At 39.3% G+C, this 27,601-nt stretch overlaps 2 protein-coding genes across 2 annotated transcripts; one reads left to right on the forward strand and one right to left on the reverse strand.

The window, feature by feature from the left end:
• Positions 1-18,966: 18,966 nt before the first annotated feature.
• Positions 18,967-20,591, forward strand: LOC102700442 (AAA-ATPase At3g50940-like). Its single transcript, XM_040525568.1, has one exon. The coding sequence runs from the start codon at positions 18,967-18,969 to the stop codon at positions 20,467-20,469; it is 1,503 nt and encodes a 500-aa protein (XP_040381502.1). The 3' UTR covers positions 20,470-20,591.
• Positions 20,592-23,349: 2,758 nt separating this feature from the next.
• LOC102700721 (homeobox-leucine zipper protein HOX18-like) lies at positions 23,350-24,703 on the reverse strand. The gene is made up of 3 exons (XM_006657227.3): positions 24,329-24,703; positions 24,068-24,147; positions 23,350-23,911 (listed from the first exon to the last, which is right to left on the reverse strand). Exons 1-3 carry the CDS (start codon positions 24,689-24,691, stop codon positions 23,671-23,673), a joined length of 684 nt encoding a protein of 227 aa, XP_006657290.3. The 5' UTR covers positions 24,692-24,703; the 3' UTR covers positions 23,350-23,670.
• Between the last annotated feature and the right edge of the window lie 2,898 nt (positions 24,704-27,601).

The raw sequence follows: 27,601 nt of genomic DNA on the forward strand, positions 1-27,601 counted from the left end.
TGATAGCTCGCCCTTAACCGTGGGCACGACGATTTACTCTGATCGGAGGTGTACTACTGTACCCAAAAGACATAGTCCCACTACACTTGAACGTGTGCCGACATACCACCATGGTATAACGGAAAGGGAACTGTGATAGGACCCGTCGCATACCTCCCTACTTAATCACACCACACTTCAGGTTTCGCCCCCTCCTTTAAACCAAGTCGGACAGCCCCCTCTTGTGCCTAGGTGAATCCGAAAGCAGCATAGGCCATCGTTACACCATGACTCCCATCCATACTCCATCATGCTCATCCTTGCTTGGGTACGTCGAATAGTTCACAATTACGCTCCAAATCCCACCGTTGCCCACTCTAGCTTATGGTTACCACGGAATTAACTTCCAGGGTTTTCTGCGAACCGGTCCTTAATTGTCATGGGCGCAACTCTCAAAACCAAGCACCCACGACCCACCATTAATAATATTTTAGTTAGCATTAACCCGAACCGGGTAATGAATCATTATTACAGCTATTCAGAACTAATCATGATTAATGAGTGATCTCATGAGCTACTTGTTCTAAGCACGGCTAAGCATTAGGCTAGGCCTAACTCTAATCAAGTTATTCCTGGTAATTATGCAATAGAGTTGGATAAACAATGGCATAATAATAGGTCACCAGTAAAAATAAATACAATAACTACTTTGATTAAAAAAATGCATATTTGAACATATAAAGCGAGGAATTTGCAATAATAGGTTCAATATGATGAAAGATGAGTGTCACTTGCCTTGCTCTGGTCCTTGGGGAACTTCGGTGACAATCTCGAAATAAACCGGCGCTTCGACGGGGTCCGAATCTAAGCGAAAAGCACAAAAATAAATAATACATGCACAAACTCTATTGAAACAATAAAAGAAAGTATTTTTAATGGATTCTTGACAATTTTATGAATTTAATGAAATTTGAATGAGCCTAAACGGAGACTAGATGAATTAGATATGAATTTTAGAAGTTTTCTGGGTTTTTTTAACTAAACAAAAAAGTCCTAAATCAATTATTGTGCAATTAATAGGGTTGCTGACGTCAGCGGAGGGGCGAGGAGGTGGCGCCTGACAGGTGGGGGCCACCTGTGGGCAGGAGAGGGAGGAAGGAGAGAGGGTGACACGTGGGCCCGAGGGAAGGGAGAGAGGAAGTGGGAGGTGGCCGGCTGGCTGACAGCCCGGGCCCACCCGGCAGTGACAGGGGGGAGATAGAGGGAGGGAGCTGACAGGTGGGGTCCACCGGTCGGTGACCCGGGGCAGAGAGGGGAGGGGGACGGCGTCGGTCAAGCAGGAGAGAGCGGCGGCGTCCAGCCGAGCGGCGTCGGCGAACCGACGACGGCGACGAGCGGCGGAGCAGCAACAGGGCGGCAGCTCGATGGTGTGACTTGGCGGTCGACGACAACGGCGGCGATGGAGATGGCGGCCGCGCCGAGAGGAGGGCGGCGTCGGCTCGAGGAGGGCGACAGCGACGGCGCGCTACGGGCACGGCGACGCTCTGATGGCGGCGGGTCACCTCGGTGACGGCGAGGCAATGAGGACGACGGGCGGACGGATGTCAGCGATGACCGGAACGCGCAAGAAGGCGGCGGCGAGCAGCGGCTCGGGTGACTACCGGCGCAGAGGAAAAGGGAGGGAGAGGGAGAGATGGAGGCACTCACCGGCGGCGGCGTAGGCGGGGTTGCGTTGGCGAGGTGGTGGAACGGGTGGTGGTGGCCGACGGCGAGGACGACGAGGCACGAACGGCAAGATCGAATCGGCGACGGCGAGCTCGGGTGCGACGGCGGAGGGAAAACGAGCGTGGCGACGCGCGGCGGTGGGGGCTTTATAGTGCGGGGGTGGCGCGGTTAGGGCGGGGAGGCAGTTGGGGACCGAGTCGCGCATGCGCGCGGCAACAGCGACTGTTGTGGGCGCTGCCGTTTGCGGCGGCAGTGTCCGGCTCGGACACGGCGGGGAAGGCGACACAGACTTGGGCACGAGCGCGACGCTGGGCCGAGGCGAGGCGGACGGGTTGGGCCGGCGGCTGGTGGCCCAGGCAGGAGGGAGAGGAGAGCGCGCGGGGAGGAGAGAGGGGCAATGGGCCGGTCGGCTCCGGGCCGGCCCGAGAGGGAGAAAGGGAGAGGAAGGAAAAAGAAAAAGGAGGGGAAAAAAGGAAAAAGAAGAGGGAGGAAAATTGGACTTCGGCCCAATTTGAGAAGGAGGGGAAAAAGAAAAAAAAGAAAGCCCCACTTTGTCGATTTTTAAATTAAATTGTTGGGCAACATTTTATACTCTGCAATTTGAGTTTAAATCATGTTAATAATTTGCGAACTTCGATTTAATTGAATTAATTCCTTTAGAGGGATTTTTTCCTGTGTTAATTAAGCTAAATATTATTTACAAATTCCTTTTACGAATTTAGGCTTAGGATAAACTCCGGGTGTGACATTAACTCCGATTACTCGGTCCTGTGGATAGGCGCAAACTATATCACTTTCCATGGCATAAGAGGGTTTATCCTTATATCCGGGGAAGCAACTAAATTAACACAGCACATGCATATAATAAACACAGGAATACATATCATAACATCCAGAACATCGACCTTCACCCGGAGTCACCTTCCATATCACTCAAGGCGAGTGATTTATATCAAAACAATATTTTATGTAGCCCGATAGCGTCATCATGTGACGGCGGGTAAAACAGATGTATGTGTAGTTTGGTGGTATTATCCACTATAATATTAATCTGATGACGTGTACAACCTATACCTAGATTATCAAGGAATAGGATATGGTAGTTTATGGTACTGGTAATAATAGTAAATTGAGTACAGGGCAATAACTAATGTAACATGATTATTTGGAAGTAATAATACGCCAAAATAACTTTGCAAGTAAATAATGCATAAAATAACTAAGTGGTTCTATATTTAGGTTCTCAAGATGATCAAAGGATGGTTTCGTGGCTTGCCTTGCGACATGTGGTTTTCTGGGGCTTCAACGTAGATGTCCACGTCAGCTACTGCAACGGCTTTATAAACTTCCATACGATCTAGCGCACGCACATAAGAACAAATAATAAACAAAACCATAAAACTAAAAGCTATAAATAAATAATAAAATAACAATAAAAGTTAGAGCTAGAGAGAGATAATAGCTGAATGGGTGATCAAAGAGATTTGGAAAGTTTTTAGACTGATCTAGGATTAAGATCATAATTGTATAGCTAGACGGTTATGATCTAAAATTAAAGTGGTGTATGATGGTTATTGGAAGTAAGAGAGACCACATGTCTGTGACATGATTTTATGTGGCTTCGCATAATGCGAAATTGATTTATATACCACATAAATGGAGATCAAGTATGACTCGAGCCAAAGGTTGTTTCGAATAAAATGAAATACAAATATACAATTGTTGGTTGAAGGTTAGGGCTTGTTAGGCCTGGATAGGAATAAGAGTTTATATGGGAAAGCTATGGGGTAGTGTGTTGAAAGAGAAGATGATAAGCTAGATGAGATTATTTTGCGATAAACAACATAAGCTTAGATTTAGGAGGATGTCAATAGCTGGGTTAAGGTGTGAGTCGTGATGCCATGGTCGTATGATAGCTTAGAAGCGGTACGTTCTAAAAGATATCATAACAAATTAAAAGATGGATGGATTTGAATAGGTTCCTGTTGTTTCGAAAAATAAAATTAGAGTTAAAGGTCCGGATAAGGGCTAGAATTAAGGTGGCACACTTAAATGGAGGTGTACTAGAGTTCAAGTAATGAATGGTGAATGTAAAGACAGGTAATAGAAAGGGTCAAGAGATTATAATATGATTTTATGTGTCAAACGAAGAATAGTCTTGGAATTTGGCTCAAAATACTATTATTAAATTGGTTTGGACAAAAAGATTTAAGTGTATCTGTGGTTGGTAAACGGTCATAGATGACCAGGTTATTGAGTAGTAGTGGTGGTTAGAACTGTACACACATATAAGACATGGTTATGTGTGTCCAGAGAGTATATAGATCATGCATATAGTTGGTTTTAATAAAAGAAATGGCTAGACAATGTTGGTAGGTTACTGAGTTATTGAATTAAATCATTAACTTTAATTATGTATGGTATAGTATATAAGCACAAAAGAATTTAAGAATGATATGAACTCAACGCTTCGAATGAAATCAATATTTTAGGATGAGCTCTAGGTCTAGGTAATATAATTTAGATAGATAAGGACAGCTAACCAAAAGAGTTTATCGGATCAAGGGTTGGATTGAAATTTGAATAGATTTAGAATACTAAATAAATAGTAAACCCTAGGATCAAAATTAGGGTTTTGACTTCAGAGTTTCGAATGGTGACGAAACAAACACCATGAGATCCGGAATAATTTTTAGAGTTTGGAATAGGTCTCGGATTTAAAATCAAAGGTCAAATGGACGGTCAAAAATGATTCAGAGTGAAAAGGAGGGTTTTTGATTTATTTTTAATAGGAAAATCCTATTTTTCTCTCTCTTCTCTTTCTTCTTCCTTTCTTTCTCGTTCTCTTTCTCTTTCATGGGGCCGACAGTGAGGGGCGCCGACGATGGGAGGGCCAGCTCCGGCCGGGGATGGCGGCGTAGGTTGCGGGAGACCGAGGGAGATCGGTTCCCCCTGGTGACGGCGGCCGGGAGGCTGCCGTCGGGGCTGGCGGCGGCGGCCTACGGTGGGCGGCAGTGGGGTATACGGCGGCGGTGCTCCGGCGACCTCTGGCATGGGCGCAGCGGTTGGAGAGCTTCAAGAAGGGGCGGCTATGCTACCGGCGCAGGCGGCTAGGCACATGGAGGCGCTGACCAGCAGGGTGCCGTGTAGTTCGCCGGCAAGAACAGAGCAGCGGCGTCAGCAGCGGTGCTAGGCGATTCCGGCGACGATTTCGCCGGAGAAAGAGAGGGAAAATACGTTATAGGAGGTATAGTTCCATTTTTACCTTCAATTTTTAGGAAGGTGCAGCGGGCGCGATGAATTTTGTGGAGGCGGCATCGACGGCAGTACTTTGGCCGGTGGCTTTTCAGCGTCGGCGACAGCGATTCCGGCGATGGTTGCAACTGTGGCCTTGGGTAAAAAGTAGAGGACGTCGAGGGCTTTGGTTTGTGTGGGTGGTGGCCGGAGAGGATGAGTGGGAATGGAGATGGAGGGAGAGCAGTGGAGAGGGCGGCGATAGGATGACGACGAGCTGGGGCTTCATGTCGGTTCGAGGCCGTGCGTCCGATGACGACGCGTGGGCGGTGAGATGGCTGGAAACAGCTGCGTGGCCGGCTGGCTCGTTGGCAGGGTGGCGACGAAGCAGCTGCATGGCGTGGCCGCTGCCTCGGCAAGGTGGTGACGGCAGAGCGCACAGAGAGAGAGAGAGAGAGCAGCCTAGAGAGAGTGCAAGAGAGAAAAATTGAAGAGATGATAAATGGTTGGCTGGATGGATGGATTAGATGGATGAACGAAACGGCGATTCGCGTGAGATCGGTGGTAAATCGGAATAAACGAATTCAGGAATTTTTGTTTGAGATGAGTTTGGAATAAAATACGAATATAGAAATTGGGATTTAGGCGATTTTGAGTAGAGGGTGTACGGTTCGAGGTTTTGGTGGCGATGATTTGATATCGAATATTTATAGAGGAATTTGAATTTGATATTTGATATTTGAGAAAACGGCGACGGACAAAAAGATAAAAGAAAAAGGTTATGAGAGTTTAGAAGCTCCAACTCGACAAAACAAGAACGAAACTTTAAAAACATTTTCGTAAAAACTTTCACCCTAAAATTTCTATATTATGTTACAATTAAGAGGTTAGATGATGTATGAAAATTACTTGCAGATAACATATACTCCCTCCGTTTCTAAATATATAACGTCGTTGACTTTTTATAAACATTTGACTATTCGTCTTATTCAAATTTTTTTGTCAAATATGTAAAGCTATATATATATATATGCATAAAAGTATATTTAACAATAAATAAATTGATATGAAAATAATTAATAATTATGTAAATTTTTTAAATAAGACGAATAGTCAAACATGTATAAAAAAATCAACGGCGTTAAACATATAATGAGGGAGTATTACTCCTTTTCAAAATATAGGGTATATTTTATTTTGTTTTGTTAGGACAAGTCATTGATAAAAGATAAATCTATTAATATATAACTTAGGTAACACAAGAGTATAAGAAAGTTTTCCATATGAATGTAACAACATCAATTTTTAAGTAATACAGGTTATATTTCAATAGACTTATCATTAGTCAAATTCGTAACCTTACATTCTATACTTAGAACCGGAAGGAGTGGTTTCATGGTACTTCCTTTGTCCCACAAAGAATTTATTTTTGGTCATCCTTTTTGCCCCCCACAAAAATTTTATTTTTATGACAACTATTGCATTGCATTAAAGTTTAGTAAAGTAGGAGACAAATAGATTGGAATTTGAAAAAAAATGTGGAAATTTAAAAAGCAAATGATATTCCAATCTTTATAGGTTTGTATTAAATACGTGAATTATATTAAAAATGAAGTTTTTTGGGACAAAGTAATTATTGGGGGTGATTATTTGACTTTATCTATACTATTAGAAAAAGCAGTAATGATTCTGACAAAAGTTTGATACGTCGTACTAGGCCGTGATGGGCCGTATGGCTGCTTCGCCAGGCCTCCACGGGCCGCGCACTCGGCGTACGCCATGTCGCTACGGGACACGGGCACCTCGCTCTCCGAGTTTGCCCACGGGGTCCGAAGCTTCTGGGCTCGAATTCGTTAGTGGTGGACGAGAGCGCGGGGGGGGGGGGGGGGGGGGGTGGTGGTTCTAATTCACGATCGCGTGTGGCCGCACTCCGCGCGCGAACGGTTTTCTCGCTTGGAATTCCTTCTCGCTTCTGCGGGAGAAACCGGCCCATGTGAAAACCAAAGACCTCTCTATATATATTTATATCATAGTAGTTAAATACCTATGCTTTGCTACGGATTTTATGATGTGTTATCAAATTTTCTTATATAAATAGTCATCTTAATTTGAATTTATATGTAGATATCAATTTATATTTTACTGGTTTTTAATATCAAGAAATTTGAAGGCTAAATTGTAAAAATATAGTGAGGGTAGGTGGTGGTGGGATATATATATATATATATATATATATATATATATATATATATATATATATATATATATATATATATCAGCATATAAACTTTATATGTATAAATTTTATACATGTAAACTTTATACCTATAAAGACCCCTATCTATAAAGTTTATACATATATGGAAAAATCTTTGTACATATAAACTTATACCTGTAAACTTTATACAATATATACACACACAAACTCTCTACATAAAATCTACATATATATAAAATATTATATATACACAAAAATTATAGATATATACTTATTATAGAAAAATCTTTATACATATAAATTTATACATGTAAACCTTATATCTATAAAGTTAAACCCCCTATTTGTAAAGAAAAAAAATACTGCGTGCGGCTAAATTGGGCCGCAACAGTAGATAGTAGATGGGCAGTGGGCCGGCCCAGTTCTGCGCGGCGCGCGGGCGCGCGCGTATTAGAGCATGGCTAATAATATAGCCAACAAGCTAGCTATAAGACTCCTTATAGTCTTATTATAGCCCACTCATATAATGGTTAGCGTTTTATCTTTAATACATGATCCACATGTATGTCTCACATACTGTCTTGGTACTGAGTTGACTATAAGTTTATAACCAGCTTCTCCTTTCTTTTCTTTTTCATATTAGCATTTAGCTGGTTTATACGGGTATTACCCTTAGTCTTGTCGGACGAGCGCTTAAGGCGACCGACCGACGGACGTGTCGCGTGGCGCTGGGAACAGGCCTGCGGCCATACGTGCGGTGGCGTTGGTGTTTCGGGGACTGCACCGATCGCGTACGCGTGTTGCTGCTGGGCAGTGGGCGCTGTCCACCATATGTACAAGGTGCGCTGTTGTGGTCGTGCATTAGTTTGTGGCGAGCCAGTTTGAGTATTTTTCATTCGCTCGTTTTAGACTAGATACGGCCTGTAACATCTCTCTTCGGCTATAATGTTTTACTTTTGTATAGCATACAGATAATAAATAATGCTTACTTCTATTCTATACCTATTATAAAAGTGAATAATATTTTCGTCATCTGTAATTTAAATCGCCTAACGTTCATGTAATGTACGCTCAAATCCAACACATATGCATTTTATTGGCACAGTGGATAAGTTTCTCCCTTGTGAATCGGAGGTGCTTCTCCCGGGAGAAGCACATCCGCAAATTCTTTTTTGGCAGCAAGATCTAACACCCGAGGCAAATTCCACCCCGTTTGTTTGTTATGATTTTTTCTTATTATAACAGACAATAGATTATAAACTTAACACCAAAATTTTATCACCTAAATAAAATTTCAAATTAAATCATTATTATTGTGATTTTATATTATATTATTTTGATCGTCGTATAAAGTTAATGAGCAAAAATATTCCAGATATAAATATTTTATTTATGTATAAAGTTTATGAGAAGAATAATGTTATCTATGTGTAACGTTTATATATATTTATGTAAAAGGTTAATGAATGGAAATATTTTATTTATGTACGGAGTATCATATTTATATATGTTGACCCTAATTTACTATTCCGATCCGTTGTATAATTTATTTTAATATAGATAATTAAAATAACTTGACCTGGTGGAATGGGTTTTTTTTCTTAGTCACAAAAAGTCAAAAGATATATTTACAAACAAGATGATTTGTGAATAAACATTGTATAACAATTTAAATGTTAAGACTAAAAAAATAAACTACGATAAAAATCTCAAAAATCAACTCTAAATTTAAAATTAAAATTTTAAGTATTAATTATAAGCTTGAACAGAAACGAAAAATATGGTGAGTCTTTGCAGGAGTGCCCTGCACAATAGTGTATTCTCTCCCCAAAAACTTCAAATCAGACTAGTGTAAGCTTAGGTGTCGGCCCTCTCGCTTACTTGGTTGTCAAGGCTACGTTATTGTCGTACTACTCCACTTAATAAAAAAAAATACAAAGGAAATCATCGTTGTGATCTGTAATGATCAACTCTCAGTCAACCAATCATCCCGATTCGTACCTCCTATGTCGGTTTGGGTACAGTGGTCTTCATCGTTGTTATACTTTAATTGGGCAGGCAAATATGACCCCACGATGCTTGACCCTGACCCCAGCAACCGTGTTGAAATGCTTTGTCTTTAGTGTAGCCAAAAGAAACACGTTATGTACAAATAATATTCCTTCTATTAGGTATTATAAAGGTTTTCTGGTTGATATTATATCATACTAATAAATCTATACATATGATTAATGATGGTCAGATCAGAAAATTTTATAATATAAATAGTGGAGAGTATCTAATTAAGTATTCTATGCTTAAAAATATTTTCTACCATCACGATAAAGTCACGAAATTTTGAAAATAAAATGCATAACGGCGTCGATATCCGTTACAATGAGCGAGGAAAAAGAAAAGGGAACAATGATAACGTAAGGACAAGAATTCCATCCATAATATGATCTCGCCGGCAAGCTTGATAGTAGATGAGAATCATCGTGCACACTGTCAGGAGACCACATGGACTGTCTCACAATTATGAAAGTAAAGCTTCAATGTTCTCCTTTATCTTGCAGATGTTAAACAATTTTAAGTGATAATTATGTAAGATTCTTGAGGGATTCCTCAATTACAAAAGAAAATCAGTGGGTAGTTTTGACTATGTCAAGTTCGTGTCTTGCATTTAAAATAAACAAGTTCAAGTAAATTTTGTGACTTTAAGTCAAATTACTCATGCGATCTTGACGATGCGTCATCAGGCATCAATGCCTCTATCTTTTACCCCTATTGACATCGCGGGCATTTGGCTATCAACTTAAGCAATCCTATAGTAACTACTACAAATATAAAAAAATTAGTACAAATATAAAAAATGATAAGTCGTGTTTAAAATTCTTTTAATAATAAAATAAGTCACAAGTAAAATAAATAAAACATAGGGAGTATTAGATTGTTTAAATCATTGTTCGCTAGATTTTTCTAGCAACATTCATTCGGTAACATTGTAGTAACCATTGTTTGAACCCATCGTAGCATCAATTTTATGGAGGATCGAAACAGAGTTAAATGTATCTATCAGAGAGGGGTGAATGGTAGGGAAAACCAAAATCCTAAAAATCTTTCACGCAATAAAAGATTACCTCTGTCGAATAAATTGATAAAAGCTTGCTACCCTGATCGCCCCGTTTCTGTGCTACCGCTACTTTAATCGCGTCCTTCTGTGCCGCCAATCAAATCGTCTAAATCTAGAAAGTCACCACCGCCGATCAGATTGTCAGAATCCAGAAAATCACTAGTAGATGAAAGCCGAAACCGTAGATTTAATGATCTTGACTTTATTACATAAACTAGAATTCATAAAGCGCACCAACAGCGCTCTCTCAAAATTATCGATCTAGAATCAACAACTATTCTAAACTCTAATTTTTTAATTCTAAATCTTACAAAAACACACCGAAATACCCCTCGATACCTATTTATAACAAAAATAAACCTATATCGTAATAAGAATAGGATCCAAAATAAACGCTAATTAATCTAATTTCTATTGGACTTCTCGGACGAACGCACTCGCATGGACCAGTCGTAACCAAATCCGGCCTGGAACGCTAGACTCCAACCTGGACACGTACGGCTACAACGAACAGGACCCATGCATCCTACCAGACGCCATGCTACAGTAACAACTCGGATTACTATAGCATAACGTACTATCTCCTCTGCGTCTCCTTTTCTAATTCCGATTTTCACCACGATTTTTTTTAGCTTGAAGCCAGTTACGATTCCTTACGATTTTATCCCATACAGTGTTCCTCTACCATGTGTCACCTCATATTCAACATCGTCGCCCGATATCCTTTATCGTCTAGATCTCAGCTCCTCACTGAGCCTAGTCACGATCCCACCGTCGTTGACCCATATTGACCTCCAAGGATCACAACTCTAGTCCAACCATGTCACATGGCATCTCGATCAACCAGACCTCCGTTTCTCCTTGAACTTAGTCATGGTCCTCACCATTAACCACAGTTGACCTCAAGTCACCTGTACACATAGAGACAAAACAAATCGTTTCCAGACACAGATATATATCGCAACCTGACCAACATTAATTACACACACCGACACCAACACTATCACGTTTCCAAACCAAATTCTATCAATTTACAAGCCAATTGTTCATCACAAAATACTGATCATGACTATGATCTTACAATCTCCCCCTTGATGAACACATTGACAACAACTTCAAAATATAACTCCAAAATGCAAATTTATTTTTGAAAAATAAAAACAAATAAATATGTCAAAAACCAAAAAATCGACTATTTTAAAAATCGAAACAAAAATTTTTCCTCCCCTTTTGAGATGCATTTTGTATATTTCTCCCCCTTTGACAATGATTCATGAAGATTTTCAAAAGGAAAAATATGAAACATGAAAGTGTATATGCAATGCAATATTCACAAACTTGTTAAAATTTTAATTGAACTTTTTTCCGAGAGCATTTGCAATATAACAAAAGTAATTTAAGAGCATGTATTGCAATAACGAGATAGATAAAATGACTAGCTAGCTAACAAGCATGCATTCAACTTTAAATATGAATCATATCTATTACAATTAAGATCAAATCAACATTAAAGATTCATGATTTCAATGATTTATAATGCAATATATCTACTAGCCTAACAAAGAAGAATGACAATCACATATAGACCAGAAGATTCAAACATTTTTTCTCAATAAGACGTGCTTATTGTCAAGACAAATATATTCCGGGTACGTCTTGGTCGTAAAAACTGTTTACAAGGATTTGACACCCATTATTTTCCTCATCTCAGATACGTCTTGTCGTGATTACTGTTTCCAAGGATTCGGTATCCATTTTTTTCTTTTTCTTTTCTCTCTTTTATTTTGCATAAATACAAGCAAATTTTTAGTTGACACTGAAAGAGCATATGAGGAATGTAAAAACCATTAAGTATATATATGAACGTCAATCATCTAAATTAGTGCTAATATCAACATTGCATATTTACTTAATTCAAGTAAAAGAATTATATGTCATGTATCATATCACTTAAATGTAAAAGCAATAACTCATATCAAAACTAAAATACATACAAGTTAAACTAGTTGCCACAAAACCAAATAAGTATTGCTAGCAAGCACAAGAATATACTTAAAGCATAGAACAAAGCTCTATTTTTTATTTTTTTATTTTTTTATATCACACCATGCAAGAATTTCACCATGTATGTACAAATAAAATCAAAAGAAGAAAATAAAACACAACAAAGAACTAAAAAAAACTCCCCCTCAATTCATGCCAAAAGGATGAATAACTCCACATTCTCTATGAAAATAGACAAATCAAAAGGCCTATTGCAGAAGCAGATGTTGAAGCCTAAGTACTGGGGTTAGATAATAAAAATTTAGGAATCCAGTACTAAGACATATGACCAGAACCAACACAAGCAAAACCACTAGAAAATTTAACACGTTTTCTGTTGGAAGAAATTTCTTGAAGCCGGTCTTGCCGTGAGTGTACCTTCGGTCTCACCAGTAGTTGATCTGACCGCTGGTACAACGTCGGTCTGACCATCATCCGAGAAGAAAAACTTGATTTTTGCCACTTTGATTTTGTAAAAGCAATTTCTCTTTCCTTTTTCTGTTTTCAAGCAAGTCTAAAACAAAAACCAACCAAGTGTCCATCTTTTCCACAAAAAGAACATGTATATTTCTCACGATGAGCACAAGGTGAAATAGCAGGTTTAGCACTAACAACAGATTTAGCACTAAAGACAGGTTTAGCACTCACAACTTTTGATGAATATGTACTCAATGAAGACATGATGCCAGCAGATTTAAACATAGTGGTATTAGGTTCATATTTAGTTAAAATTTCATCACTCTGGGTAACACTTAAAACAGCAGGAGGATGTCTAGAAAAGTGAACATGAGGATCAAAACCTAAACCACGATTGTTTGTGCTATCTTTAGATTGATCAAGAATCATGTTGAGTTGTTTCTTACCATCAGAAAATCGTTGCAAAGAACTTTTCAAATAAGAAACCTTTTTTTCAAGATTAGCACAATTTTTACAATCTACCTTGACACTTTTGCTATTATCACATTTGGGGCAAGAAAACACTTCATTAATTTTCACAATTTCTTCCATGTACTCAACACGACCTAAAGCATCTTTTTTATTTAGTGTGCATGTTGAGCAATCGAAAACATCATGTTGTTGTTTTAACTTTTTAGCACAAAGCATGTTAAACATCAAACTAGCATAAAAAGCAATTTAATATTTTTTTTAACATCTTTGTAGTTAAAAAAACTCATCCAAAGTGCGTGTATGCAAGGCAAATCCAAGAGTAAAAGAAGATCTATTTTTCAAATCATGTGAAACATTGATATCTCTAATTTTTGAAATTTCATACACCAAAACCTCACAATTTTTGCAATCATCATCATTAGGAATAAGAGGTTTTAATCTAGCAATTTTTGCATTAAGAGATTCAATTACAAACTCTTGTTTCTTATACATCTTCTCATATTTTTTATATTTTGTACTTAAAATAAGAATAGCTTCTTCAAGAGAACTTATCTCATTGTCTTCACACTCTGAATCCGATTCACCATGTGACATGAGGCAAACATCGGAGATGTTCCTTCTTTTATTTTCATCTTCATCACTCTCTCCATCTACATTGCTTAGTGGCTCAAAGGCGGCGTAGACTTAATCGAAAATCTTCTTGAGGTCATCCTTGGTTTTCCTTCCCTTGAATGTGCTCTTGAACTTAGGCTTGCTGTCCTTGGTCTTGTCTCCACCATTGTCTTCCTTCTTGCCTCTCCCAAGTTTAGGGCAATCCGAGCGAATGTGATTAAGTGCTCCACACTCGAAGCAACGAGTTGGACCACCTCTTTTCTTGTATCCAACATTATTCAAAGCTCGAGAAATTTTGTTAGTAGCCAAAGCCAAAGTCAAATCCTCCTGCTCGAATTGTTCGAGTTACTCATCGGACATGGCATTAATCAAAGCAAGAACGGTAGGATTCGACGATAAAGCACCAACTTCCAATAAAGTCGAGGGAGAAACCAAAGCACTAGATTTAGAATCAACTTTATGAGAAAGAATATTCATGTGTTTTGAGTTTTGTATAGAGAGAATCCAAAGTCAAAGAAGACATATCAACAGATTCTTAAATGTAACTTTTATCTCCCAAACAGACATGTTAAGACCATTCAAAAAGTGGCGAGAAATCTCAGATTGTGAGTAATTAACATCATAAGCAGAATCGACAGATCTAGGATTGCTCAAAATTTTGTTAAACCTACCAAGATAATCATCCAAAGCTTCTCCAGATTTCATCTCAAATTTAATATACTCCTTTTTTAAAAGATCTCGATGAAGTTCTTTTATGTTTGTAGTTCCTTGATAAAAGTTTTTCAAAGCATTCCAAATCTCATGAGCAATTTTAAGATGCGAGACTCGATAAAAATCCAACGAGAAATTTCACTCAATAAAATATTACGAGCTTTTCAATTGTTATTAAACTCAAATTTCAAAGCAGTAGTGTTAATTTGTTCAGGAATCACATACGTTTCTGCAACTTTTTGCCAAACATCATAATCCTCAGCCATAATGTAAGATTGCATCTTATCACACTAATAAGAAAAATTCACTCCATCGTAAACATAAGGCTTAGTAGAAAACTTGTTTGCCATGGCTAGTAAACTCTAGATCGGTTAAAATCCAAAGAAGAAAACAAGGCTCTGATACCACTTGTAGGATCGAAACAGAGTTAAACAGACCTACCAGAAGGGGGTGAATGGTAGGGAAAAACATAACTCCAAAAATCTTTCGCGGAATAAAAGATTACCTCTGTCAAAGAAATTGACAAAAGCTTGCTACCCTGATCGCCCCACTCCTGTGCCACCACTACCTTGATCGCGTCGCTTATGTGCCGTCAATCAAATCATCGAAATCCAGAAAGTCACCAGCGAATCCAGAAAATCACTTGTAGATGAAAGCCAAAACCGTAGATTTAATGATCTTGACTTTATTGCATCAACTATAATTTACAAAGCGTACCAACAACGCTCTATCAAAATTATCGATCTAGAATCAACGATTATTCTAAACTCTAATTTTTTAATTCTAAATCTCACAAAAGCACACCAAAAACATACCCTCGGTATCTATTTATAACAAAAATAAACCTATCTCTGAATAAGAATAGGATCCAAATAAACGCTAATTAATCCAATTTCTATTGGAATTCTCGGACGAACGCACCCGCATGACCAGCCGTAACCAAATCCGGCCTCGAACGCTACAACGAACAGACTCCGACCTGGACACGTACGGCTACAACGGACAGGACCCATGCATGCTACGGTACGCCACGCTACAGTTACAACTCGGATTAATGTAGCATAACGTACTCGTCTCCTTTTCCAACTCCGATTTAATTCCGAACGATTTTTTTTGGCACTTACACCCACAATATGTGAATCCAGTTACGATTTCATCCCACACAGTGTTCCTTCACCATGTGTCACCTCGTATTCAACATCGTCACCCGGTATTCTCTGATCGTCCGGACTTTAGCTCCTCCCTGAGCCTAGTCACGATCCCACCGTCGTTGACCGATATTGATCTCCAAAGATCACGACTCTAGTCCAACCATGTCACATGACATCCCGACCATCCAGACCTTGGTTTCTTCTTGAACCTAGTTATGGTCCTCGCCATTGACCACAGTTGACCTCAAGTCACCTGCACACATAGAGACAAATCAACTGTTTCTAGGCACAGATATCACAACCTGACCCACATTAGTTACACACACCGACACCAACACTATCACTGTTTCCAAACCAAATTCTATCAATTTACAAGCCAATTGTTCATCACAAAATATTGATTATGATTATGATCTTACATTTTATCGTTGATTGTCTTAATCAAACGGTGGATAAAGGATGCAACTACTAAAGCTCCTGTCCTTATTAGGATTATATAGGATCCTTGTACCTTTTGCTCATATGATGCTCTCCCAAATCTTTCAAGGTTGGAGTTTGCAAAGGTTTACTAATTGCTCGTTCACATATGAGGATCTACCAGGAGAGAATTAAATTTTAGAGTGTTTACTTGGCATACATAGTCAATTAAATGGTACACAATCAATCACAATTCCTATGTCAATGGGTCAAGGAACGTGGTGTGCTAATGTGCTAATTATGAAAGTTTTTTACAAGGTGAGGATGAAAATGCCACTGCATTTCCAAGTTAAGGAACATCACTTTCAACCCTATTTCATGTGACTATAACAAGGATTTGGATTATAAGGGTCCCACCATTTTAATACCTAGGGGCATAAAATTAAGGAAGGATCAATCACAAAAAAATAACGTCCTAGTAAATGATAGGCACAAGATAACTATCTCTCCTCTCCATAAAATGACAACCACATGATACCATCAACATTTGATGATGTGACAGGCAACCATCCTCCCTTTGCTAGGCCCTAATGAATGCGAGCATGGCCTTTCAGAGTGGCTTTGTATAGCAGTAGGCTAATCATTAGATATTTTTAAACACAATACGACGACGGTCATATTGATTCGTATTAGTAATGGAAAAAATCTCGGCGTATAGGGTTGTAAAAAATTGATAAACACGGACAAGCACGTGTACTCTATAGCAACGTAGAGAAGTACCAGCAGCTCGGTAATAAAAGTCACACAATACTATGAAGAAAAATAGCTATTCTAACTCTGGCCCCGTTCGTTCTCCTCCTCTTACTAAATACAAAAAATTTCTATGTACAAAAAATCATATCAATCTATTTTTCAATTTTTAACTAATAATTAATTAATCATATACTAATTTATTTTATGTTTTCCATGCCGATTAACCAACCTATAACTGAACACGGCCTGTGTATGATTTGCTGCACCAAATTTTAACAGTAGCAGCGTCCTTGTAAGGGTTGATCTGAGCTGTCGATTTCTTATCGGAGGGTAGACATTGCCTTGTAAAAATGCACTTAAGATGGATACTACTTCGATTTAGACCCTCAAAATGGAGAATCCATTATCCAATCGAAATGATCACTCATCAGTCATCCATCACCAATTCACCGTAAAGTAGACTGGCATGGAATCCCTTAGGCCTTGTTTAGTTACTAGAAAAATTTCCAAAAACATCACATCGAATCTTTAAACATATAAATAAAACATTAAATATACATGAAGATTTAATCTAATTACACAGTTACGGAGAAAATCGTGAGACGAATCTTTTGAGCCTAATTAGGACATGATTAGCTATAAGTGCTACAGTAACCAACATGTGCTAATGACAGATTAATTAGACTCAAAAGATTCGTCTCACGGTTTCCAGGCGGAATCTGAAATTTGTTTTTCCATTTGTGTCCGAAAACCTCATCCAATATCCGGTCAAACGTTCGATGTGATCCCTTTAGTAAAAATTTTTGTCAACTAAACAACCCCTTAGCATCTTCAGTCAGTTGAAAGTTGTGACTAGGAATCTTGAACATATCTCAGCTTTTCACTTGATCCTATCCTCCCTCGAACATCCCTACAGGTCTCAGCAACACGCTAACATCCCTACAGGTCTCGGCATCCGCACTCGTGTCTATGTTCTTTTTTTCTGGAAGACAGGAGATTTTATGATATTTGTGATAGTTATTTAATATTATAAACAATAGAAATAATTACAGTTTAAAATTTTGCTTTAGAAATATGACCTCATGAACTTCTATATAATTTTTTTAATAAAAGACACGTCGTTTAACTGTTCAAAAACGTGCGTGTAAAAACAATTAAAAATCTGAGAAAAATACATGGAAAGAACACACACTAAATCCAAAACATCCATTTACCATCGGAGGAGGGTTAGACACTATGTGGTGATTGTTTGATTTTTTTTGACATATTTATAAAAGAAACTTTTATATACATATTCCTAGCAATATAAAAGACAACACTAAACAAAAAAATTATGAAAAAACTCCAAAATTAACTTTAAATATAAGATTAAAAATTTAAATTCTGGCTTATAAGTATAAATAGAAGTGAAAATATGAGGTGTATCCACCACCTTGCAACCCATGTTTCCAATAGGAACAATGCGTCACTGTGGAGTAGGCTGGCATGTCATATAAAACCATGTCTAGATTTATCGGGGTGATTTTTTAGCCTTTTCATAGCCAAACATCATGTTTACAAATGAAAAGTAATTTATGAATAAAAATTTTATGTATGTATTATTAAAGATCTAAAAGTTAAGGCTGAAAAATAAACTTTGATAAAAAAACTTTAAAATCATCTCTAAATTTAAATATAAAAATTTAAATTTTACTTATAAATATAGATAAAAACGAAAAGTAGTATAGATAAAAGCGAAAATACGAGAATACAAGTTGAAAATTCTGCCTAGGAATCTTGAAACGATATCCTGTGTTTTTTTATTCTCTTTCTCGCTCTGTCCCATCTATCCACTGACGAACAGAAGTGGCAACATGGCAAGCATGTCACAAACAGGAGGCCAAAGGACGCATTAGTTCGGTCAAGTCTGGACAAAACGTCGAAATCTCCGATGCGTTTGATAATTGTTGCCAACCCGAACTCGCGCCAAATTATTGCCGCCATTTAGGTCGGTTGCCATACCGACTCCATTGCCGTGCCTCGAGCTCGCTCGCTCGCTATATAGCCCTTGGCCATGGCGATTCGATTGATCAGTGCAATTCGCGTTCGAGCAGACGAAGCTAGCAGCGCCGCGCAGAGGTTCAATGGGGGCGCCTCTGAAGCTGACGTGGGGCTCGCTCGGCTCGCTCTTCGCCACCGCCGTGCTGGTGCGCACGGCGGTGCGCGACTTCCTCCCGCCGGAGGCGCACGGCCTGCTGCGCGCGCTGCTGGCACGCGCCACCGCCGCCTTCGTGCCGCCGTGCGACGCCATCATCATCCATGAGACCGACGCCAACGGCGTGCCAAACGAGCTGTACGACGCGGCGCAGCTCTACCTCGGCGCGCGCTGCCTCGCCGTGGCGCCCGCGATGCACCTGCACAAGACGCACGGCGCGCCGGCCGCCGTGGCCTCGCTGCCGGACTCCCACGCCACCGGGGACACCTTCCGTGGCGTCCGGGTGCTGTGGACGTCGCAGCTCAACGGGACCGGGAGCTCGTCGTACGGTGGAAGCTTCTCCGGCGCCGCCCCCCGCGGGTTCGTGCATCACCCGATCCCGATCGGCGGAGCTCGCCAGCGGTGCCTTCGGCTCGAGTTCCGGCGCCGCGACCGCGACGTCGTGCGCGACGCGTACATCCCGTTCGTTCTCGAGGAGGCGGCGGCGCTGCGCGCGAAGATGCGGGAGAGGAAGCTCTACACCAACAACTCGGGCTTCTGCGGCGGCGTCGGCGGCGGCATGGACGACCACCAGATACTGTGGAAGGCGCACGCGTTCTCGCACCCGTCCACGTTCGACACGCTCGCCATCGACCCGGAGCTGCGCGACGCCATCCGTGCGGACCTGCTCCGGTTCGTGCGCCGGCGAGAGCACTACACGCGCGCCGGCCGCGCGTGGAAGCGCGGCTACCTTCTCCACGGCCCGCCCGGCACCGGCAAGACTAGCCTCGTCGCCGCCATCGCCAACCTCCTCGAGTTCGACATCTACGACCTGGAGCTCACCACGGTGATGTCCAACTTCGATCTCCGGAGGCTGCTGGCCTCGACGCGTCCCAAGTCGGTCATCGTCGTAGAGGACGTGGACTGCTCCCTCGGCCTGTTCGACCGGACACGCGCGCCGGTCTCCACAGACGACGAGCCGATGCCACACCCGTCACTCGCTTTTCTCCCACCGGCGGTCGAGGCGGCCATGCAACGGGAGACGATCAGCCTCTCCGGCGTGCTCAACTTCGTCGACGGCCTCTGGTCATCGTGCGTCGGGGAGCGGCTCGTGGTGTTCACTACCAACCACATGGACAGGCTCGACCCGGCGCTCCTCCGCCCCGGCCGGATGGACCGCAAGATCGAGCTCGGCTACTGCAAGGCCCCGGCGCTGCGGGTGCTGGCCGCGAACTACCTCGTCGACGACGGTGAGCACCGCGACGTGGCGTTGGCGCGCGCTTGCGAGGAGCTGATGGGCGAGGCGGCGAGGCTACTGGAGGAGGTGCAGGTGACGCCGGCGGACGTCGCGGAGGTGTTCATGGGCTGCGACGGCGACGAGGGAGCCCACGCCGCGCTTCAAAAGCTCGTGGACCACCTCGGCACTAGGAGAAATACTCAGGGCCCAGTGTAAAATGTTCTCGGCACAATGGGACTTAATGGGCTTTATGGGCCGTGCAAGCTGTAAGCCCAACTAATTTGTTGCTCTCTCCTATTTGCTTTCTGAACAAATGGCAATAAATCCAAGAAGTTGCCTGCGCCGTTGTTTCGTTTGATTTTGTTTTACGCACTGTTTACTTCCCAAAATCATTTTCTAAAAACATGGAGCATTAAATATTGATAAAAATTAAAACTAATTACACAGTTATGGGAGAAATTATGACACGAATCTTTTAAGTCTAATTAGTGCATGACCAACAGTGATCTAAAATTTATTTTGTAATTAGACCATTTTTAATACTTTAAATATATGACTATACGCGTCGATACGATCTTTCTCCTAAAAATTTTTGGGAAATAAACAAGGCCTTACTCGGAGTGAAGCAAATGCATCCGTGTGGAAGTTCGGTACACGGAAACCGTGAAAGGTAGGTGCTATCTTCGGGTTCATATTTAAGCAAAAAAGAAATTTAAACTAAAAGAGAGCGTTTATTTTAAGACCGTTGGCTTTCGGAAAAGCCAAAAATTATATTTGGAAGTGAAAATAAGTTATGAATAAAACTTTTATATACGTATCGTTAGTGATCTAAAAGCTAATACTGAAAAATAAACTTTGATAAAAAAATCCTAAAATCAACTCTAAATTTAAGGTTAAAAATTCAAATATAGCATATAAAACATAAGCATAAAACAAAGGGTTAATTATATCCATGTCATTATAAATTTGTCAGTTTTAAAATATATCATTACTATTCAACTAATTATAAGGATGTTATTATAATTTTAGAACTATTCGAAGTACACCCCTCTATACCCTTTCGGTGCATTTTTAAAAAAATTGGACCATATTGCCCTCTTTTGTTCATCGTACCATTTGTAAGCGCAAAGGGCAATTTGGTTTTAATTTTTTCTAATATTATATCTTAAATAATTCTAAAATTATAATGACATACTTACAATTAGTCAAATAGTAATAACATATTTTAAAACTCGCAATTTATAATGGTATGAATCTAATTAACGTAAACAAAAAAGATAGGATGGAAAGAGAACAGGGTAACTAGTGGTCTGTGGGATTCTTTTCCAAATTTTTTACTGGTTGATGATGACATCAAATATTACTACTTGAATGCCTGTTCGTTACGATGGAATTTAAGAAACGTAGCATTTCAAATTTTAATCCAATATTCATATATTGCTGTTGGAATGCAGTATCTTTCCCTTAAATGCTTTGTATACAACTCTATTTATTATTGTTTTAATATAACATATTATCGAACCGGTAGCTTACCGTTTGATGGTGGCCACGACTCACGTGTAAGCCATATTAATTCACCATGGACCACCATCTCTACCCACGCCTATATATTTTCGCTTATGCTTCTACTTATAAACTAAAATTTACTAAAATTTAGATTTTTAACCTTAAATTTGATGTTGATTTTAAGTCTTTTACTAAATTTTATTTTACAACATTAACTTCTATATCGTTAAGAAAACGTACATAACAGTTTTACTCATAACTCTGTTCTCGTTTGAACAAGTGATTTCCAGGGTGATTGTAAAAAAAAAAATCATTTTGTATATTCTGTTTTAGAGTTCTTGACATGCTGGTTTTTGCTTGCGGTTCAGTCTTCTTCCACTGCCAGCAGATCTGAATTCCCACATGGCCAAAATTACACAATAATGACTTGAGAAACCGACTGATCACCACTTCACCACTACACTTTTGTGGGCTGGGCTGGGCTGGGCTGGACATGCAGCTGTCTACCGCTAGTACTTGGGCCGCACACGTTCACAGATGACGATCATTTTTGTGAGTCCATTTAATAAGTTTGCAAAGTACTCTCCTCTCAAAAGGCAAATTTTTTTTAGTGCTCACACTCGTCAGCGATGGATACCCGAGGATAAATTTTCCGAGCAAATCTGGTACTATTTTGTATTTTAATAGATGATGTCGTTGATTTTTAACATATGCTTAATATTTTTTATTAAAAAATGTAATTAGCACTTATTTTGTTTTGATTAGATTTTTTATCAAATATATTTTAATTATAACTTATTTTACATATTTACATAATTTTTAATAAAATAAATAGTCAAACATATGTAAAAAAAATAATGGTATTATCTATTAAAATATTGATGAGTATCAAATTCTTTTCTCTTGAAAAGGATCGTAAAATGAAGCATACAACACGCTATCTCAAACAATTGGCCTACTCTTCATTGTCTGTTGACATTATGACCTAAGTCCAAAGACTACAGTGATGTTTCACTCTTAGAATTGGTTAAGTTTTTTCCTGTTATGTTCTTCTTTAGATGACGAAGTACCTAAAAAATTGCTTTATGTAGAATAGATGTGGTTTGTCCCTTTTCCTTTTTAGCACTAATACATATTGTTTGCGTGCCTGCCGGTAGGAAACAGAGATGTAAACTATTTCTATTAAATAAATTTTACAGTACTTACGAAAATATCTAGATAACTTTTCAAGAATGCTAAAAGATACCATTTTTATTATCTTAAAACACTACAATGAATTCAGAACTGGTCATTTCAAATAATTAAGCTGCTGTGCATGTTAGCAAATCAGCTGATTCCTTAAACAATCGGGATGGAGAAAAAGGAAACATGAAACAAATAGTCCTACATGAGAAAAGGTCCCATGCATACGACTATACGAGGTCTCAGGTCTGGAATACTCAGTGATCGCAGATTAATTAGCAAACTTTGCTATGACTGAGATTAAAATAGCCTCATTTATCTATCATTTCCCTTCAATAAGAACAAAAAAAATACTGGTGTTGTGATCACTGGATCAAGCAATATAATGCATGGTTTATCTCTAACCAGTAACATTCTCTCATCTGACAGAGCTTGTTACCTTCTCCAAAGCTCCTCATCTGTTTATAACTGATCAATTGCAGCAACAAGTCCGATATATACTCATAAAAACCTTAATTACATAAGGGCGTCAAATCAAGTTATTTGGCACACACCTAGTTGATTGATCTACACGAAGTCGATCGATAACCTGAAGCTTCCAATCTAAAGGATCGATGCTGATCATCGCATCAACCATGCATTCTTCAGGCGTTGTGTTCAAACTTCGAGTAATTAATCTAAGTAGCATCGAAAATTATATATGTTCTAGCTAATTAATTGATTAATTAATTAAGAGCTATAGCTGGAGGAGCTCTTGGCCATCTCGGTGACCTTCTCGCAGGACGGGCAGACGTTCACCATCGCCGCCCTCGGGAACTGGACGTAGAGCTGTGAGCCGGCGGCCGCCGCCGCCGAAGCTAGCCTCTGTAGCTCCATGAGCTCGTGCTTGAGCCGCTGGTTCTCGTCGGTCAGGCTCTCGCAGCATCGCTTCAGGAGCTCGCAGTCCACCTCCGTCTGCTTCAGCTTCGTTCTGCGTTTGATTGATTTGCACAGAGAGGTCGATCAGCTTCCAGGAAACAATATCACAACAAAAAAGAAGTTTAATTTGTGATCACCAAAGCAAGCTGATTACGATCAGTTAATTGATGCGTATAATATAAATTTATCAGTTATCAGTTGTACAAACCTGGCTCTTCTGTTTTGGAACCACACCTCGACCTGTCTCGGCTTCAGTTTCAGCTGCCGTGCGAGCTCGTGCTTCTGAGCCTGTCGTGCATGCAACAACCATACGACGATATGCTCATCATTCAAGCTCTAGAAGAAGCATAAACGACTCATCGTATTTGATCAAGCAATCAGTTTCTTAACCACATGGATCGATCATTCATGAATCCATTGGAAAAGTAGATTAAGTAACAAAGAATAGAGATAGATCATAGATACATACATGAGAAAGAATGTTGTGGACACGGAAGCTGTCCTCAAGCAAGGTTGTCTGCTCCTTGGTGAGCTGCAGCTTCTTCCTCGTGCCGCCGCCATCGCTACCGCTGCCGCTGCCGCTGCCGCCGCCGTCGCTGAGACTCAGGCCACCACGCGAGCGGCTACCATCGCCGCCGTTCCTCATCACCATCCTCAGCCTCGCACCTTTCTCTCCCTTGAGCCTGCTCCCAGAAGCTCGTTCACATCCCCTCGCCGTCGTCTCCTCCTTAACATGCTGCGAGAACAGCTGCACCGGCGACCGGTCGCCGCCGTATGCGCAGCCGCCGCCAATCCCAAGACCAAGCCATGCACCTAGATCCTCCCCTTCCATGCTACTAGAGCTATACAACATAGCTCTTCTTGTAGTATTCTATGTAGAAGAAGAAGAAGGTAGCAGAAGATGTTTGCAATGGAGAAGACGAAGTGGCCGGGTTAGGAAGAAGGATGCGTATGTATGCTAGCTTTATAGGTGACAAAAAGGTCGGTTTCTTGTGTAAATTGAAGAAGAAAAAACACTGCGTGCGGTTAAGATAATTATGGGGAGAACAGTGCAGGCGTTTGCTTGTGTACGGAGGTGAATTAATTAATTACCAACATGTATGGGTATAGCTACTGATTAAAAAAACTGAGTAAATGTGTCATTTTGACTGAAAAAGATGGACGGAAGCTAGCCAATTTTAAGGCCGTGCTCGACACGAGAGGAAGCAGGGTTAGTTATCTGGTAGGAAAGATAAATTAGTATATGATTAATTATAAAAAATTATAAAATAAATTAATATATATATATTTTAAAAAAATTAATAAAAAAATTTATAAAAAATATTTCGTTTAATAGTGTGAAAAACGTGCAGGTATAAAAACGAACAAATATAAGGTTAGTATGGAGAGAGCCGAACGCGGCCTAAGAAGCTTACCTAGGTAGCTCCTAGCTGCTAGCAAGGGCGGTTTCTTGTTCTCCAGCATCAGATGCTATATTTAGTAGTGTTTTGTGAAACTGACGACAATTTAATTACCAATTTGTGTTAATAACGCCCGTGCTAAATGTAGTAGTATATCATAGTAAACTCCTCTACTTTTTATAGACCACGCCCGTGCTAAATGTATCAATGTTATACTCCTTCCATATTTTTTATATGACGCCGTTGACTTTTAGGTCACGTTTGATCATTCGTCTTATTCAAAAAATTTATATAATTATTAATTATTTGTTATAATATGATTTATCATTATAGAAACTTTAATTATGCATTATAATTTTGCATATTTGAATATAAATTTTGAATAAGACGAATGATCAAACATAAATTCTAAAAGTCAACGGTGTCATACATAAAAATATGGAGGGAGTATATGATAGTAAAATCCTTTGCTTTTTTAGTGGTCACGTACGAATTACTTAATTAGCTAAGGGTGAATCAAAAAGGACCATTTTCAATTTTTTTAGTGCAAGCACAAGAATATCTGTACATTTTAAGGTGCAATTTAATGCAAGATGCAGTAGTGGAATTGGGGCAAGTGCCAATAATTTGTTTTGAGCTTGATGTTAGCAAGCCTAATTTACTAGCTAGACGAGTGTTTGCACGAAAAACACACTGATAATAACACACATGTGGTTCACTGACGATACGCAAGTGCATGCCTAGTTGTGCCACAAATGATATATAGGACCTGTTTGGGGAGCTTTATATTCTGAAAAGCAACTGCTTGGTAGTCAGCTTCTGAGAATTAAAAAAAAGCTTCTAAACCCAGCTTCTCCAGTTTCTGAATTATTAGTTCATTTTTTAGAAACTGTGAACCGTTTGAGGCAGCTTCTGGCAGAACAACTTTTAGGAAAAACTACGGCTGAGAAAAGCTCCCTAAACAAGCCTATAATCTTTTTTTTTGGTTGGAAGGATTCATCGTCAGAACAGGACAGGAATATCGTGCACTTCCTATGAAAAACGTGTTGTTTTATATATATTTGAAATCAATTCTTATAAACTTTGAACATCAATAATTTTTTTTAAAAAAGACTAGACATGCATCTGTAGATTTAATTTGTCTCGATAAGTATTCTCGTAATATTGTAACATGTTTATTTTGCCAGTGCTACAAAGATTATTTTGGACCATCCATTTCATGTTGATCCAATTAATGGTTAGGATTCCTCTTGTTACCTAATTGGAGGTAGGAAATAAATCACATAAATGGAAAGAGATCGAATATCCCTATACCTGCTACTAGGAAATGTTGAAGCCTGTTAAGAAAATAATTAATAAAACAATCGCATTTACCACACTTTCAAATTCGAAGTAGGCATTCCTATATTTCTTTTTTCAACTTTGTGTACATGTTTATATCCATAGTGAAATCGTAAAGGCTATGATGTTCACATCTATGCAGAATTCAAATTTGATGTTGTGGGATATTCATCAATCATCAGACTATATATAAAGCACTGACATGCTTATGAAACTTTCAAATACTTTGATTCTGAAAAAATATTTAATTTCATTGAGCTATCCTAATATCAGATTTGAAAACGGTCATAGATTTTATGTATAAAAATTCATTTATATACATGTCAATTTGATAGTATTAATTACCATGATTTTTGTGTAACTTAATTTTGTTACCAGCCGATAGTCTTTGAAATGATGAATATGTGGACCATTTTAGATGTTGGAATTTTATTGGATCACTGATTTATGGTATGTGGTTAACTTTAGAAAGGAAAATTAGACTACTTAGTGAATTCTTTTCTGCTACCATCAATTAATTAGTGCTGGGAATATATTTATCATTAGACAAAAATAAATAAAAAATAGTGCTGGGAATATATTTATCGTTAGACATTTAAAGAGTTCATTGTAGCGATGTTCATGACTATAAATATTTACAGTTAAAATTAGTAATTATGTTATTGAGAATTTTATCATATTTGAGAAAGTATCTCTAGGTACCAAAATTTACACTCAAAATATATCTATAGGTATTAAATTTTATATTAGAGGATATGATACCTAATGGTACTTTCTAAAAAGACGGTAAAATCTAAAAGACGGTAAAATTGATTTTCTGTTACATCTTTAAGACCATGATAATATCCAAAACAAAAGCTTATTAAACCTCCATTTGCATCAAGCAATTCTCTTCACGCAAAACGGAATGTGGATTAGTGTATGATTAATTAACTACCCCTCATCAGAAATGTTTGTCATTTAGGATAAGAATTAGTTAAACTTCTAAAATTATTTCAAGT

This window comes from Oryza brachyantha, chromosome 6 (assembly GCF_000231095.2).
Source record: "Oryza brachyantha chromosome 6, ObraRS2, whole genome shotgun sequence".
Taxonomy (NCBI): domain Eukaryota; kingdom Viridiplantae; phylum Streptophyta; class Magnoliopsida; order Poales; family Poaceae; genus Oryza; species Oryza brachyantha.